This window comes from Dipodomys spectabilis, unplaced genomic scaffold, assembly GCF_019054845.1.
Source record: "Dipodomys spectabilis isolate Male_0828 unplaced genomic scaffold, ASM1905484v1 ptg000003l, whole genome shotgun sequence".
NCBI lineage: Eukaryota > Metazoa > Chordata > Mammalia > Rodentia > Heteromyidae > Dipodomys > Dipodomys spectabilis.
Window position 1 is genome coordinate 12,662,046 of NW_024870680.1, and position 15,348 is coordinate 12,677,393.

Consider the following 15,348-nt stretch of genomic DNA (forward strand, 5'->3'; position numbering starts at 1 on the left):
TTCTCCCCATTTTACAAAGGGAAACCTGACCAGAAGACAGCACTAGAGTCTTAAGAAGCGTGGGATGGGTCAGCTGGAACTCTGGGAACACAGATCCATGGAGGCTGGAAGGAAGGGGAAGTTTGATATCTTTCTCAGGTCTTAGGTGCCACCTCCTTCCATCTCCTCATGGCAGCTCAATCCTTCTCCCCCAGGAAACCTTCCCTGACCCACTATCTACCTAAAGCTCTGCCAAGATTAGGCCAAAGCTAGGTCAAGGCCCACGGACCACTTGCTGTCAAGACGTGTCATCTCTGGGTTATCTTAGGGCCATTTCTACAGTGATTGTATGGGAGGAAGAAAAGACAGTGTCTAGTCTGCATCAGGGAACCCAGCTTCTACCTGGTCCACCTGGGTTTGCAACAGGCCCCGGATGCTCACTTGTCTCTTTGTAAAATGGTTCACATGGCCCCTCTCTCATTGCTGGTGATCATTGTCCAGAAGGCCTGGAGGGTCCCTGGTCCCGAAGCCCCAGAATTCTAAGTCACACCCAGCAGGGAGGAAACCAGCAATTTGGTTGGGCCTGATATCCAGAAATGGGGGGAAGTTTGGGAAGACCTGCTGCAACCCCCAAAGCAAAAGACACCTTACTTTTAGACAACTTAAAAAAGTTTGTCTATGATAGTGCCTAGATTAACCCGGGTTTAATTTTGTGGGCAGATTGAGCTCCAAGACCCCTCCTGGTTTTTGTTTTTTGTCTGTCATAGGGCTTGAACTATGGGCCAGAACACTGTCCTTGAGCTTTTTTGCTCATGGCTACATTTGAGCCACAGCTCCACTTCTGATTTTCTGGTGGTTAACTGGACATCCTCAGAGTCTCATGGGCTTTCCTGTAGGGCTTGCTTGGATCTGCGATCCTTGGGTCTCAGCTTCCTCAGGATTACAGGCATGAGCCCCCAGCACCCGGTTCAACCCCATTTGTTTGTTTGTATCAGCCATATCCCTTTGAATATACTTTTTTCTGTTTTTCTTTCTTTCTTTTTTCTTTGGCAGTTGTGGGGCCTGAACTCAGTGTCTGGGCGCTGTCCCTCAGCTCTTCAGCTCAAGGCTAGCGCTCTACCACTTGAGCCACAGTGCCACTTCCAGCCTTTTCTGCTTATGTGGTGCCGAGGAATCGAACCCAGGGCCTCAGGAGTGCAAGGCAAGCGCTCTACCACTGAGTCACCTTCCCAGCCCCTGAATATACCTTTTTAACCTTCCTAAACCTCAGGTCCCCATATAAGGGGGCGCCTGGTTAGACTAGGCCAGCTGGTTTTTACCTCTATTCCTAACCCTAGCTTCTCCATCTGATAACTGGGGTTTCAATAGCCAGGGCGAGGGGTGGTCGGGCTGCGGGGGAACTCCCCGTCTCCCCGCCCGCCCGCCCCCCGCAGCCGTCCCAGGGCCAAAGAAGGGTCATTTCCTTCCCGTCCTGCGGCCGTCAGTCACCTCCCGGGTCAGCCCCCGCCGGAGCGCGGAGTGCGGCGGCGCCAGGATTTCCTCCGCGGACCTGCGGCTTCGGGGCGCCCCCGCCTCGGGACCTCGCGGCACGTGCGGCGGTCCCAGGCCGCGCCCCGCCTCCTCGCGACCCTCTCTCGCGCGCGCGCGCGCCGTCTGGGCTCAGTCCAGGCGTCCCCAGCCGCGATTCCCGCGCCAGGAAGATGCAGCCTCCACCGCGGGCCCGCGGGGTCGCGCGGCCGTCAGCCGGGTCGGGCCCCCGGGGCAGAGGCGGGCGCTAGGACCCCGCGGCCGAGGGGGGCGTGGCCAGCGCGCGGCGGGAGAGGTATTTAAACCGCGGCGCCGCCCCCTCGCGGCCGGGGGCGGCCGGTGACCCCGGGACCAGGCGCGCGCGGGCGCGGGCGCGGGCGGACCCCGGCCAGGGCTGCGCAAAATGTACCGCGGCTGCCCCGGAGAGGAGCGGCGTGCGCGCTGAGCCAGGTAGGGGCCGTCGGCGAGGAGAGGCTGGCCGCCCGCGCCGGGGGTCCACGCTCCACGCCCCACCCCGCGATCCACGGGGGGCGCCCCACGCTCCCTCCCCACCACCCTTTCGCGCCCCCAGCGGGGCTCGACCCTCTCGGGTCCCCAGGAGTCCCCGACTCTCCGGGGTCTCCCCAGCCCCCCTCTCCCCACTCCACCCCAGAAGGGCTCAACGCGCCCATTTGACAGCTGGGAGAGCAGAGTCCGCAGGGGGCCCGGGGCCCCGGGGTGGATCGGGATTTGAACTCACGACCCGACCCGCCTTCTGTTCCAGGCCAGTAGATCTCTCATCCTCTCGCACTAGCCAGCCTGCCAGTGTTCGTCTGTGGAGGGCACGCGCGCCCACTTCCCTTCCCCCGCGCGCTTTGGGGGAGCTGGAAGCCGGCCTTCTTTATGGGTGGTGAGACGTGAGGGACCCCCACCCCCACCCCGAGCTGCCTGACATTCCGCCCTCCCAGCCACATTCCTTTGGGTTAAGGTCTAATTCCCTCGTGGGATGCACCGACGTCGGGTCTTGCCCTTAGTGATTCACTGCTCGCTGTGAAAGTCCGCGGCGCTCCCAGGACCCCACTCTGCCAGTTCTCAGAGCCAGCCTGGGAGCCGCGGGAGCGCCCTGGGCCTGGACGGTGGCCTGGGCCCTGTGTGTGGGGTCCTTGGTGGCGGAGGGCGGAGGTCTTGGCTTCGAGGCAGAGGGACTAGATTTTCTGATCTTGACTCTGCTCTTGACTGCCTGGGTGACTTTGGGTAAGTCATTTTTCTGAGTCTCATTTTCCTTGTGGGATGTCGGCCTGGGTAAGTCCCAGCTCCAAACTCCTCAGGAAGTGGCTAGCCCTGGAGTAAATCGCCACCTGACTTCTTTGAGCCTCCACTTTCTCTTCTGTAAAATGGGAATCACAGTACTTGCTTACTGGGCTGACAGAATACTCAGATGATGTAGGTCAAGTGCTTCACTGCCCAACTTCTTTATACACTAGGGGTGGCTTGTTATGATTGTTGATATTGTCCTCCCCTCCTCAAGCCCTCCCTTCTCTCCTCTTCTTCCACTCTTCCCCCTCTTTTCTCGTGTTCTTTTTCCTTTTTCTCCTTCCTCCTCTCTTTCTGTCTTGTCTCTGTCTTTCTGTCACACACACACACACACACACACACACATCATACACATTACACACATGTCCACCCACACCTTTCATCTCATTCAGAGTCCTGTTGTGTCCCCTCCCATCATTCATGGACAGGCCTGGAGCCTCCCACCTCTGCACACCCCACCTAGGACGTTCAGTCCTGTGGGTCCTTGTAGCAAGTCACAGAAGTGTCCCAGACACCTCCATGGCCACCCTCACCTGAACTATAGCTGGGGTTTCTGGTGGCAGAATAGGAACCCAGCTGCTTGCCCTGGAGGTGGGTCACTGGGGCAGAGAGGTAAGAGAGCTTGGCCTTAGAGCAGGGCTGGTGAGCAGCAGATGGGAGCAGCCTGGGCTCCATGCCTGGTGCTCCCTTGTCCTGTATGGGAGAATAGCACTGCCATGCCACACACACTGTCTTAGGCCCTGCTGAGGAGTATCACAGCTGAGAGATCCCTTCCTGTAAGAGTTCCCGTGGGCTGTGGGGACTGTCCCTTCTGGGTGTGCAGATGCTCACATCGGCTTGGGGGCAGAGGAGGGGGAAAACAAGGACTCCTTTAGGCTTCTCCGTCTTCAGCTCAGAACTGAACCGGGGCCCTTCCTTGCCCGTTCTCGGCTCTCATCATTCAGTTCACTGCGGCCGTTGTGCACAGGGTCCTTAGTAAGTACCTTCGCAGGCCCTGATTCCCACAGAAGAAGAAATCAGTGACCAGTAATGGACAGCTCCTCCTGCGAGGAGCTAGGAGAAGAGCATTCCTCATGCTCCTGTCGTCAGGAGCAAGGCCCTGGGGCAGGAATGAACTCACCAGGTTTGAGGAACCCAGGCAAGCTAGAGTTTGGTGAAGAAATGAAGGGCAGATGGAAGAGGGAGACGGAGAGAAGATTGTGTAAACCTGGCTCGTTGGGAGGTTTTCAGAGTAAACAATCTGATGGATGATTTTTAAATATTTCTATTGCTGCCCTGGGTTGGACAGGGTATCTGGGTTGGGGAAATAAGAAAACCAATAAGTGGGTTGGCTGTTGTAACAATCAAGGCCCAGGATTATGGTGCCACCTGAATGTGGAGGTGACAGTGGAGGAAGGTGAGCAGGCCTGGGGTCTCTTTTCCAGGGAGAGCAGTCATAGCTAGCTGCCGGCAAAGGGCAATGGCAGAGGAGGGTAGAAAATCAGTGTGAGGCAGAGAGGTGGGAGAGCTTGGCCCTGGAGCAGAGCTTGTGAGCAGTGGAGGCCTCCACACCCTGGGCTCCCTTGTGCCTTGTGTGGAGTCCCACAGAGCCTTCAGGTACACGTCCTCTTTGCCTGGCCTGCCTGAGGTGAGTCTCAGAGTAGAGAGGTTCCCTCCGCTCTTGGGGTACATCCCTTGTAAAGGATGTGGAGCAAAGCACAGAGTACTTAGAGCTGGGCTTTCTGAAGCTCAGAGGCTGTGGAGGACCAGAAGACAGAGCTCAGCCTTGGGGGAACCAGAGCAGGCTTCCTGAAGGAGGTGATAGCTCAGCCAAGCCCCTCATCATAAGCAGGAGTCAGAAGTAGAAGAGAGGGGGAGAAAGTGAAGGCTCAGCAGTGGAAAGATACTCAGAGAGCTTAGGAAACAGAAGTATCAGGACTCAGAGCAGGAGAGGAGACAGTAAGAAGCCAGCCTAGAGACAAGCGCCGGCTGGGGAGGGCCCAAGGCCGGACTCGGGGGGGTTTTCGCTAGAGCTCTGTATGCTAATGTTGAACTGGTGGAAGCCCATCTGCCTTTTAAACAACAGAGCCAAATTTCCTGTGAAAGCCCAGCCCACTGCAGGTGAGAGCTGAGGCCAGACCTGGGCCTGAGGGAGTGGGCAGCAGGGCTGGATGGTCCCCGCTGGTCCCTGCACATTCCAGCAAGAACGGACTTCTGAGCAGCCATCTAACTGCCTTTAAACTCCACCACCAATGCCTCTGACAACCCCAGCCCTCGAGGCCCTGCAAATGCCTTTTCTCCCAGAGCCTCCTTCAGGGTTACAACTTAGCATTTACCGAGACCCTCCACTTTGGGAGAGACCTTTAGGTTAAGACCCAGGAGCCACACTTGCTTGAATTTGCCACTTAGCTGTGTGGCTTTAAGGGTACCACTCAACCTCTCTAAGCCTTACTTTTCTTTTGTATAAAAATGAGAATGGTAATGATGAAGCTGGGTCAATGAGTTATTGTGAGGACTGAGTTAATCATTGTGAAGTACAGAGAAGAGTACTGGGGTGGAATGAGTGGTCTTTTCACCGACTCTATGTCATTCATCCTCAACAACATTTGCATGGTTATCATTAACCCCAGAAAGGGAAACACGCTTAGAGAGGAGAAATGACTTGTACAAGGTCACAAGGCAGGGAAGTAGAGATAGGAGCAGCTGTCAGATGTGTTTTTGGAGGGCCTGATCTGTCCATGCTGTGACCATTTCTGTGCGTGGCTCTGTGCCCTTAGCACCGAGATGCGTGGGGGTGTTTGGCTAAGATGGTATTTGAGTGAACAGATGAAGAAAGGTTTGTGTGTCCCCAGTGGGGAGCCCCAGGGCTCAGGCCCTCAGGGAGGATCACTGGGATCTCACCCTGCTGAGGCCTCTGGGGTCCCCTCCATCCAACCCTGTGGGGCCTATATGGAACCCCTGGGGGAGGAGGACAGCAAGCCCTCAGGGTGGAAGTGCGGGGCTGGCAGCCTGCACAAGCAGGCAGAGGAGGCCTGGCCCCAGCGGGGCTTCCTGTTGAGGCCTGTGCTGTTCTTGAACAATGGGAAGGGCTGAGAATCAGAATCCAAAGAAAAAGGTCCAAATAAAGGGGCAGAGAATGAAGAATTCTAGTTATTTCTCTCATGCTTTCTCTCACTTTCTTTTCTTTAATTTTGACAAAACTAAAATTTGAACTGCCTGGCTCTTGCTAGGCAGGTGCTCTACCACTTGAGCCAGGCCCCAGCCCTTTTTTATCTTGGTTGTTTTTCAAATGGAGTTTTGTATTTCTGTCCTGGCCAACCTGGACTGTGGTCCTCCTATTTACACTTCCCATGTAGCTGGGATGACAGATGTCCACCACCATGCTTAGCTTACTGGTTGAGATAGGATGCTTTAAACTTTGCCTTGGCTGGCAAAGTTTAGACTTGAACCACAACTCCTTTCAGTACCTACTACCTCCTCGTGGGATTACAGGAGTGAGCTACTATAGATAAAAAAATGAGGAATTCTATATGGGGCCTAAGGAACTAGAGTTGGGGGGACCTGCTTGTAGTCTTGATGGAAATGGAGTCAGAGGCATCTTTCTTTCAACCTTCAGCCCTGAGTCAGACCAGCGCAATCTGTAGAGTTCCTCTCCTCTTGCCTGAGGGTTCCTCTCCTCTTTTTTCAGGCTGTCTCCTATGGCTTTAAAACACTTGCTTCCCCTTGGCTATGGCTGGCTTCAAACATGTGAACCTCCTTCCTCAGCCTCCCAAGTGCTGGGATTGCAGGCATACACCTCCCACCTGGCTCTCTGAGGCCCTTTGTGCAGCCCTATGTGTCCTGCCTGCGTCCTTTGCAGTACCTTGATGCTAGCTCAGTTGTGGGTTTGGGTCCCTGAGGAAGTGCAGCACAGACAGGCAGGAGAGGTAGGGCTGGCAATGTGGCCTCACACTGTCCCCTCCCCTCTCCCCACTACACAGAGCCATGAGCCACCGGATCCTGCTGCTCCTGGCCGCGCTGACGCTAGGCCTGACCATCTCCCAACACCAAGACAAGGGGTCCTCCTGTAAGACGGTAAGCTGCCCTGCCCAGCCAGGGAGAAGGCCGCCCCACCCATCCTTGTCCAGCCCCAAGCCAGAGGTTAGAGTCATCAGGAGAGGGAAGGGATTGGTCTTACATTCATAAACAGCGACTAGACGATTTAAAGACCAGACCAGGTAAGCGCCAGGATTCACACGTCACTGAGGAGGAACCTTAGGCTCAGAGTGGCTGGGTGGCTTGACCAACAGCATTGTGCTATGAATATTGGCTTCTGTTTCCCTAAGCTGTCCCTAGGGGGCCCTTGGCCCAGCTGGGGGAGAATATGTATGAGTCTGTGTTGGGAGTGTGGGAAGGGCCAGCTGGGAGAGGCTCCTCTGTGCTAGTTTCTATGGGGGACCAATTTGCTTCCCTGGATGGGCTCCTTGACTCAGACCTAGAATGCCCTTCTCTCACTCCGGTCAGCTTACACGCCACTTCCTCTGGGAAGCCTTTCCTGACCTTCCTCAGCTGACCTCCAGTGGTTCCTTCCTGGGCACCCCCAGACTTTCCTCCACCTCCATACAAAATATGCTGAGCATATGGGGTGCTTGGCGATGGGTCCGCATCCATTTTAGCTGCCAGGCCAAGAAATTCTTGAGTGCAGGGGGTCAGGTCTTATTTTTTTTGCTCCTTTTTCCTGCCTGCTTCATATCAGGAAGATGAGAGGCACAGGGTAGAGATTACCTCAGTGCACTTGTAAGGCTGGGCAGTGGCTGAGGTCAAAGCCAGGGCTGGATTGGAGGAGGGACTGACCTACCAGAAGCTCCCCCACCCCCAGGTCAGAGAACAAGTAGCTGTCTCAGGAGGCCAGAAGTATGGGATGCTACTTGCCAACAACCCAGCTCAGGGCCTGCCCAGGCCTGCAGTGTCCCGCCCTGGCCATCCACTCTTCTTGCCCCTCAGAGTCCTTCTGAGATTCTGAGAGTTCAAATAATAGGCAGAGAAGGCCTCAGATACCACTGAATATCCAAGTTCCCTCGGAGGGCTGAGGTTCAGGGATGAAAGATCTTGGTCTCCAGCAGGCAGAGGAGAAGCCATTTGGACTCGGGGTGGGGAGGGGGGGGAGAACAACAGATAGGAAGCTGTTTCTGAACCAACACGGACAACAACAGCCCTCCCTTAGGTCCCCACAAGTTGAAGTAACAGAGGCAGGATTTGAACCCAGCTCCCCTATGCCATCTATTGTCGGTTCCTCTTTTCATTCTTATTCTAGCCCATGTCCAGGTTGTGAACGGAGTTGGGTGGTAAGTCCTCTCTGCTAAGAGGAAATGTGGGTGTGGCTGGCATCGCAGAGAGCAGAGGGGAGGGGCCAAGCCCTGGCCAGGTCCTGTTCCCCCACCGTCCTTCTAGCACTTCCCTGTAAAGTTTCTTGATACTGGGAGTTTGAAGCTGAGGGTTGGGGGCAGCTAGCAGTGCAGGTCTGGGAGCCACGATCATCTTCAGGCTTCTTCCTGGCCTGAGCTGGAGAAGTGGGTATCCCAAGGCACCCCCCTCCAGGCCTCTTCAACAGGTGACCTGGCACCTAGGAGGGCAGCAAGTCTCAGGCTCTGGGCTAGGCTAGCCTTGTGCCCTGGCTCCTCTTGGGCTGGTGCCCCAGAGAGCCTTTGCCCATCCAGAGAGACCTAGGTGTGAGTTGGCATGGGGGTGACAAACACAACCAGCATAACCAGCATAGAGCCCTATGCAGCAAGTGCTCAGTCAATGATACCTACCATTCTGTGGAATGAGCCTGGAGACCTGACCAGCCAAGGGCCAGGAGGTCAGGCTCAGCTTGCACCAGAAAGAGGAGCAACCTGCCATGTTGAGCTCCTGACACTGACTTTGGGCAGTACATCGTGTTCATCTTGCCATTTCTTCTGAAATCAGGACAGTCCAGGTGGCTGCAGTGCTGGAGACAGGCATGCCTGGGGCTCAGCAGGCACAGAGGTGGGGAGGACTGGCAAGGTGCCATGGCAGGCTTCCCAGGGTAGCCAGCTGCAGGGGACTCCCTGGGTCCTCTGGGGCCTCAGGGAACTGTTTTTCCAGAGGTGCGGGCCAGCACTGCTACTGCCAGGTTTACTGGTCACACAAATGCCTGAAACCGAACAGTTAGACTCCTTACTAATGGCTCATCTTGGGGTGCTGGGGAGGAATGACAGCATGACCTAGTTGGACACCCCAAGGTAGTATGCCCTCCTGCTGGCTCAGCCACAGGCTCCCTACACCCATGTAAGCAATAGCTGGCCTCAGCTGGTCCTGTCTCCCCATCTGGGACATGGTTAGTTCACTTTCTGTTGCTCTAAAGGGCTCTGACTTCAATCGGAATATACCAAGAGTTCCTCTTCTCTCTCCTTAGTGGCGATTGTCTTCAAGTTTTAGCCCTTTACTAAACACTTTCATTCACTACTTTCCGTGGGCCAGGTCCAAGGTATCCACATCAATCGACCCAGTCTTTTCTTGCTCTTAGCTTGCCCTTCCTTCTTTCCTTCCTTCTTTCCTTCCCTTCCTTCCTTCCTTCCTTCCTTCCTTCCTTCCTTCCTTCCTTCCTTCCCTCCTTCCTTCCTCCCTCCTTCCCTTCTTCCCTTCCTTTCTCTCTCCCTCCCTCCCTCCTTCCTTCCCTTCCCTTTCTTTTCCTTCCTTTCCCTTCCCTTCCTTTTCCTTCCTTTCTTTCTTCTTCTTTCTTTCTTTCTTTCTTTCTTTCTTTCTTTCTTTCTTTCTTTCTTTCTTTCTTTCTTTCTTTCTTTCTTTCTTTCTTTCTTTCTTTCTTTCTTTCTTTCTTTTCTTCCTTTGCTTAAACTCAGGGCCCCACACTCTTGCTTAGGTTTTTTACTCAAGGCTGGTGTTCTACCATTTGAGCCACAACTCCACCTATGGCTTTTAACTGGTTTGGAGATAAGAGTCACACAAACTTTGTGCTCTGGCTAGCTTCTGTGTTCGTCAGATCTCAGGCTTCTAAGTAGCTAAGATCACAGGTGTGAGACACAGCATCCATCTCTGAGCTCACTCTAGCAGGTCCATACAGACAGTCATAATTCATGGGCACAAAACTTGTAGTAGTCAGGGAAGGCTCCCTGATAGAGGCGATATTGGAGCTCAGGAGTGGCATAACCAGACCAAGGAGGAGAGCCAGAGGTAGATGTGGGGGGTGTAGTGTCCATTTGGTGTTATTATATGTGGGCCTGAGTAGAGTTGGGTAGGAGGCAAGGAGACAGGTGTCAGGAGGCTTGAAGGCTTTGTTCAGGGTCCTGGACTCCACCCTGGGTCTAAGCAGGGCAGCCTGGGAGAGCAGAGTTTGGAACAGTCCCCAGGAAGTTACTGAGTGGATGGGTGAGTAGTATTCAATGGGGACAGAGGCTGGGAATAGGAGTGGCCCTGGGCCAGGTACTCGGTTAAGTCTGACCCTTGGTGGAAAAGACTGGGGTCCTGAGAACTTGGAGACCAAAGACTTGGATTGAGAGTGGAGTCTTTGGTTGTTCGAAGACCTGGCTTTAAATTTCAGCTGGGTGATCTGAAGTCTCCCTTATATATTATCTGAGCCAACCTTATATACAGAACTAAAAGAGCTAAGAAAATATAAAATACCAAGTGGGAGCTACAGAATGATGAGTTCATGTTTGCATAAACACCCAGAGTGGTAATGAAACTTGACAGAAGTCACACAGCAAAATCACAGTCTTGTCACCAAAGACTGTTGCTGGTGGGGACCTTGGCTGTCTTTTGCCGTGTTTTCTTACCTGTCCCTACTCCCAGAGTCCAATGCTGGACCAGGCCATGGGAAAGGAGGCCACTGATGTTAGTGGGGATGGGTCAGTAGCCATTGCAGAAAGAAGGTCACATCTAGGAACTCGCACCGGAGCCCACCCCATTGTCCTGATCCCCTGAGCAAGACCCGAGAGTGGGAAACCAAAATAAAGGTGGTAACAGGAGGACAAAATGCCCATTTCCTCTGTGGGGACATCTTCCTCCTGTGTGGCTCCTGGCCAGTGCCAGAAATTTAACTCTGCAGGCCCTAGAACGGACCCACCATATTAGATTATTCTGAGGAGAACGTGGCATAGTTTCCTATAAAATGGAAATCCGTACAGGGATTTTCTGACTTCTTTTATCCTTCTGTCTGTCTACCCCTCGACTTCCTGCCCACGACTCTACTTACTAGCTGCTAGACACAGGGAGCAGCATGGGGGTCATCAGACAGTTGACTGGGTGGGGAAAAGTCAAATATTCTGGAATGCCATGGAAGAGTCTGCCTAAGCCTGGCAGCAGGTTAGGAGTCTTTTCTTAGGAAACATTACCCTCATTCATGTTGGCTGTTCTCTTGCCCCTACCCCCACCAGGTGGACAAGGAGGCCTTGTGCCAGGGCCTTGGTCTGCTCCAGGTCCCCTCAACACTCCCCTTGGACATCAAGACCCTCGACCTATCGGGAAACCAGTTGCAGAGTGTCCTGACTTCCCCTCTGGGTGTCTATGTCGCTCTGCGTCACCTGGATCTAAGTAGCAACGAGATCAGCGTCCTCCAGCCCCAAGTCCTGCAGGCCCTGCCTCACCTCGAGCACCTCAACCTGGCTCACAACCGCCTGGCGGTAGGCACCGCACTCAGTGCTGGTGGCCTGGGCTACCTGCCACACGTAATCTCCCTGGACTTATCTGGCAACAGTCTATACAGCGGCCTGGTGGAGAGGCTGCTGGGGGAGGCCCCCAGCCTGCGCACGCTGTCCCTGGCCGAAAACAGCCTGACCCGCCTCACCCGCCACACCTTCCGGGGCATGCCTGACCTGGAGCGGCTGGACCTCCACAGCAATGTGCTGATGGATATCGAGGATGGCACCTTTGAGACCCTACCCCGCCTGGCCCACCTCAATCTCTCCAGGAACTCCCTCACCTGTATCTCAGACTTCAGCCTCCAGCAGCTGCGGGTGCTGGACCTGAGCCGAAACAGCATCGAGGCCTTCCAGACAGCCTCCGAGCCCCCGGCTGAGCTCCAGCTCACCTGGCTGGACTTGCGAGAGAACAAATTGCTCCACTTCCCTGACCTGACCTCACTCCCTAAACTCATCTACCTGAACGTGTCCAACAACCTCATCCGGCTCCCAGCGGGGCAGCCCCAGGGCAAGGAGGACCTCCAGGCACCATCTGAGGGCTGGTCAGCAGTGCCCCTCTCCAATCCCAGCTGGAACGCCAGTACTCATTCCCTCTCCCAACTCTTAAACCTGGATTTGAGCTACAATGAGATCGAGCTCATCCCTGACAGCTTTCTGGAGCATCTGACCTCCTTACGATTCCTAAACCTTAGTCGAAACTGCCTGCGGGCTTTTGCGGCCCGGCATGCTGGCACACTGCCTTGCCTGCTACTCTTGGACTTAAGCCACAATGCCCTGGTGGCACTAGAGATGGGCACCAGAGTCCTGGGGTCCTTGCGGACCCTGCTCCTACAGGGCAATGCTTTGCAGGACCTGCTGCCACACACCTTCACCAGCCTGGCCAGCCTGCAGAGGCTCAACCTGCAGGGAAACCGGATCACCCCCTGTGGGGGCCCCACTGAGCCCCACTCCCCCCACAGCTGTGTGACCTTCTCTGGCATCCCTACCCTCTGCGTTCTGAACATGGTGGGCAATGAGATAGAGACTCTCCCCCCAGGTGCCTTCCTCCACACCCCACTTACAGAGCTGGACCTCTCTGCCAACCCTGGTCTGGATGTGTCGGCTGGTGCCTTGGCAGGCCTGGAGGCCTCTTTGGAGGTGCTGGCCCTTCAGGGCAACGGGCTGACCGTCCTGCAGGTGGACCTGCCCTGCTTCCGCTGCCTCAAGCGGCTCAATTTGGCTGAGAACCACCTCAGCCAACTGCCTGCCTGGACGCAGGCTGTGTCCCTAGAGGTGCTGGACCTGCGGAACAACAGTTTCAGCCTCCTGCCAGGCAGTGCCATGGGCGGCCTAGAGACCAGCCTTCGCCGCCTTTACCTGCAGGGAAACCCACTCAGTTGCTGTGGCAATGGCTGGCTGGCGGCTCAACTGCACCAGGGCCGCGTGGACGTGGATGCCACCCAGGACCTGACCTGCCGTTTTGGCTCCCAGGCCCAGGTGGCTCTGAGCCACGTGCGTCCTGAAGACTGTGACCAGGGGGGACTCAAGAATGTCAACCTCATCATCATCCTCACCTTCACGCTGGTCGCTGCCATCCTCCTCACCACACTTGCTACCTGTTGCTGTATCCGCCGGCAGAAGTTTAACCAACAATACAAAGCCTAATGGAGCCAGAAGCACAGAGATGGCGGTGGTTGAGAGAACCCTGCTCTCTTAACCCCCCAGCCAAGAGTTCCTTTCTCTGTACCTTCCTGCATTCTCAGGGGACCCCCTCCCAGGCTGCACATGGGGTCAGCTATGGCAACCAGAAGTTGCACAGGTGGTAGAGAATCATCTTGACTCATCAGTTCAACAAATCTTTACCAAGCATCCACAGGCCACCCTCTGGTGGATGGTGGACAGGTGGCTATCTGTGGAGCAGGCAGTGACCACACAGTGCGCTGAGGCCAGAGGTGGGGGAAGCTCCAGGCTCTAAGGCTCTGCAGCCCCAGCCTGTTCAATATGGAGAGCTCTGCCCTGGCCATGGCACAGAAAGGGAGGGCCAAGCCCAAGGGGATTTGTCTGAGACATTTCCACACAGCCTGTTTGTCATATTTTCTGATAATGACTTTCAGCCTTTCTGGAAAAAAAGAAAAAAACCGAAGAGCTCGTGACCGGAAGAGAGACACCAGAGCCTCATGAGTTGTCTTGGATTCAGTACTTCTGGGAAGGCTGGTTAAGAGGTGGTCATCCTGAGCTCTGGCCATATTGGGCTATTCCATTTCCTGTTTTGTAGGCAGGCCTTAACCTCCCTGGCACTCTCCTGTTGCACACCATTCCCCCCGCCATTCCTGCCTGGAATCTCCACCCCTCGCCAAAACCCTTTCTCCAGGCCAGCCCCGCCCTGGCTGCTGAGCCAAGAGAGCTGTAGATCTCTGGCTCTGATTTGCAGCTGGAAACACACAGCCAAGCCTTGTGTCTGCTTCTGTGTGACCACTCTCAAAAGTTGGTGGGGTTTGCCCCCCCCCCAATTGTATAAAAGAAGAAAACAAGTTTTTCAGAAGTCTCTCTAGAGAGTTTCCTAGCTACGATCTGTCACATTGAGAGTCACACATCCTTCTGTCTCCAGAGCCTAAGCATTGCTACTGCAGGGGTGCAGTGACCTTCTCTGGCATTCCCACCCTCCACACTGTTTGGAGGACAGGAAGTGGCCCTATTTCCAGGGGCCTGACCAGGGTCTAAGCAGAGAAGACAGCTCTGCACACATTATGCTCCTTCTTTCTTGCCTTATGTTTCCTTCTTTCCATCCTTTGCAGACTGGTGTGGGTCCTGCCTTTACATTCTCTTTCCCTCTCCTTCCATTGAGCCTAGCTTGGAGTTTGTGTCCATGGAGTGCAGAGAAGGAAATAAGGCTTAGAAAGAGAATGGTACTTGCACAGAGCTACACATGTCAATGGCAGAACCTATAGAGAATGAAACAGCTGGGGATGTGGTTGAGTATTTGCCAAGGTCCTGGGTTCAAGGCCAGAAGTAGATACCTGTGCTTTCCTTTGATCTCAGCTGTTACATCACAAAATAATACCAGCTCCAAACATTCTTTTCATTTCTCATCTTGCAGGGGTTTTCCCCTCTAGGAAAATGATTAGAAAGACCTACTCATAAAATCCCTGTCACTCACACCCTGCAGTTACAAAAAAGGGAAGCAGTAGGAACCAGTCTGTGTCCCTGTGTCATTGTCTTCATTATTTTGGTTGTGCCTAGTCTAGGTCTACACATGTACTTGGTAACAAGTGAGAAACAGAGATGCTATTCATTCCCGTTTCACAGATGAGAAAACTGAGGAGAGAAAGGATGATAGGATCAGAGAGTGGATGGGCAGAGCCAGAGCTAGGCTCTGGCTGGGGAAATCAGGTGGATTTAGTCCAGGCTGGGGTCAGGTGCTACCACACACAGCACTCTCCGCAGGCCTAGAGGTCAACACACTGGGCCCTGTGCCTGACTTTTGAAAACACTACACTATGCTGCTGTCACCTCCCAGGAGCCCTGGGACCAGCTCTTTGTATACCACATGAATGTATTAAAGTATAATTTTGGAGAAACAGTGCCTTGCCAGCCTTGTTCTTGCTGTGGATAAAGCATGTCATGGTGTCCACTTGAACTCTGACCTCCTTACTTCACTCAGGATCTTTTGATCTTTGTGGTGAGTCTCTGGGAGATACTGGGGCTTTGGACCATCACCACCCAGGACCTCAACTTCCATCAGGGTCCTGTTGCACCCCTGTTCTTTCGCCTCCAACACCTGACCCTCCTCACTGCAACACTGAGGGACTGGCAACTTCCATTTATAGCGATGTCACTCCCTGCCCCACCTCAGGGAGACTCGGGCCTTGTCCATCTTACACATAGTAAGAAGACCCTTGATATCACATTCCTCTCCTGTGGCTCACAGCCCACA

At 54.5% G+C, this 15,348-nt stretch overlaps 1 protein-coding gene across 2 annotated transcripts; it reads left to right on the forward strand.

Moving 5' to 3' along the window:
* The first annotated feature begins 1,867 nt into the window (after window positions 1–1,867).
* Window positions 1,868–14,992, forward strand: Lrrc32 (leucine rich repeat containing 32). 2 transcript variants are annotated; one of them, XM_042689693.1, is made up of 3 exons: window positions 1,868–1,956; window positions 6,759–6,852; window positions 11,172–14,992. In XM_042689693.1, exons 2-3 carry the CDS (start codon window positions 6,763–6,765, stop codon window positions 13,077–13,079), a joined length of 1,998 nt encoding a protein of 665 aa, XP_042545627.1. In that variant the 5' UTR covers window positions 1,868–1,956; window positions 6,759–6,762; the 3' UTR covers window positions 13,080–14,992. The 2 variants fall into 2 exon arrangements, with proteins under 2 accessions (XP_042545627.1, XP_042545628.1); XM_042689694.1 differs by lacking the exon at window positions 1,868–1,956 and adding an exon at window positions 2,668–2,739.
* Window positions 14,993–15,348: the final 356 nt, after the last annotated feature.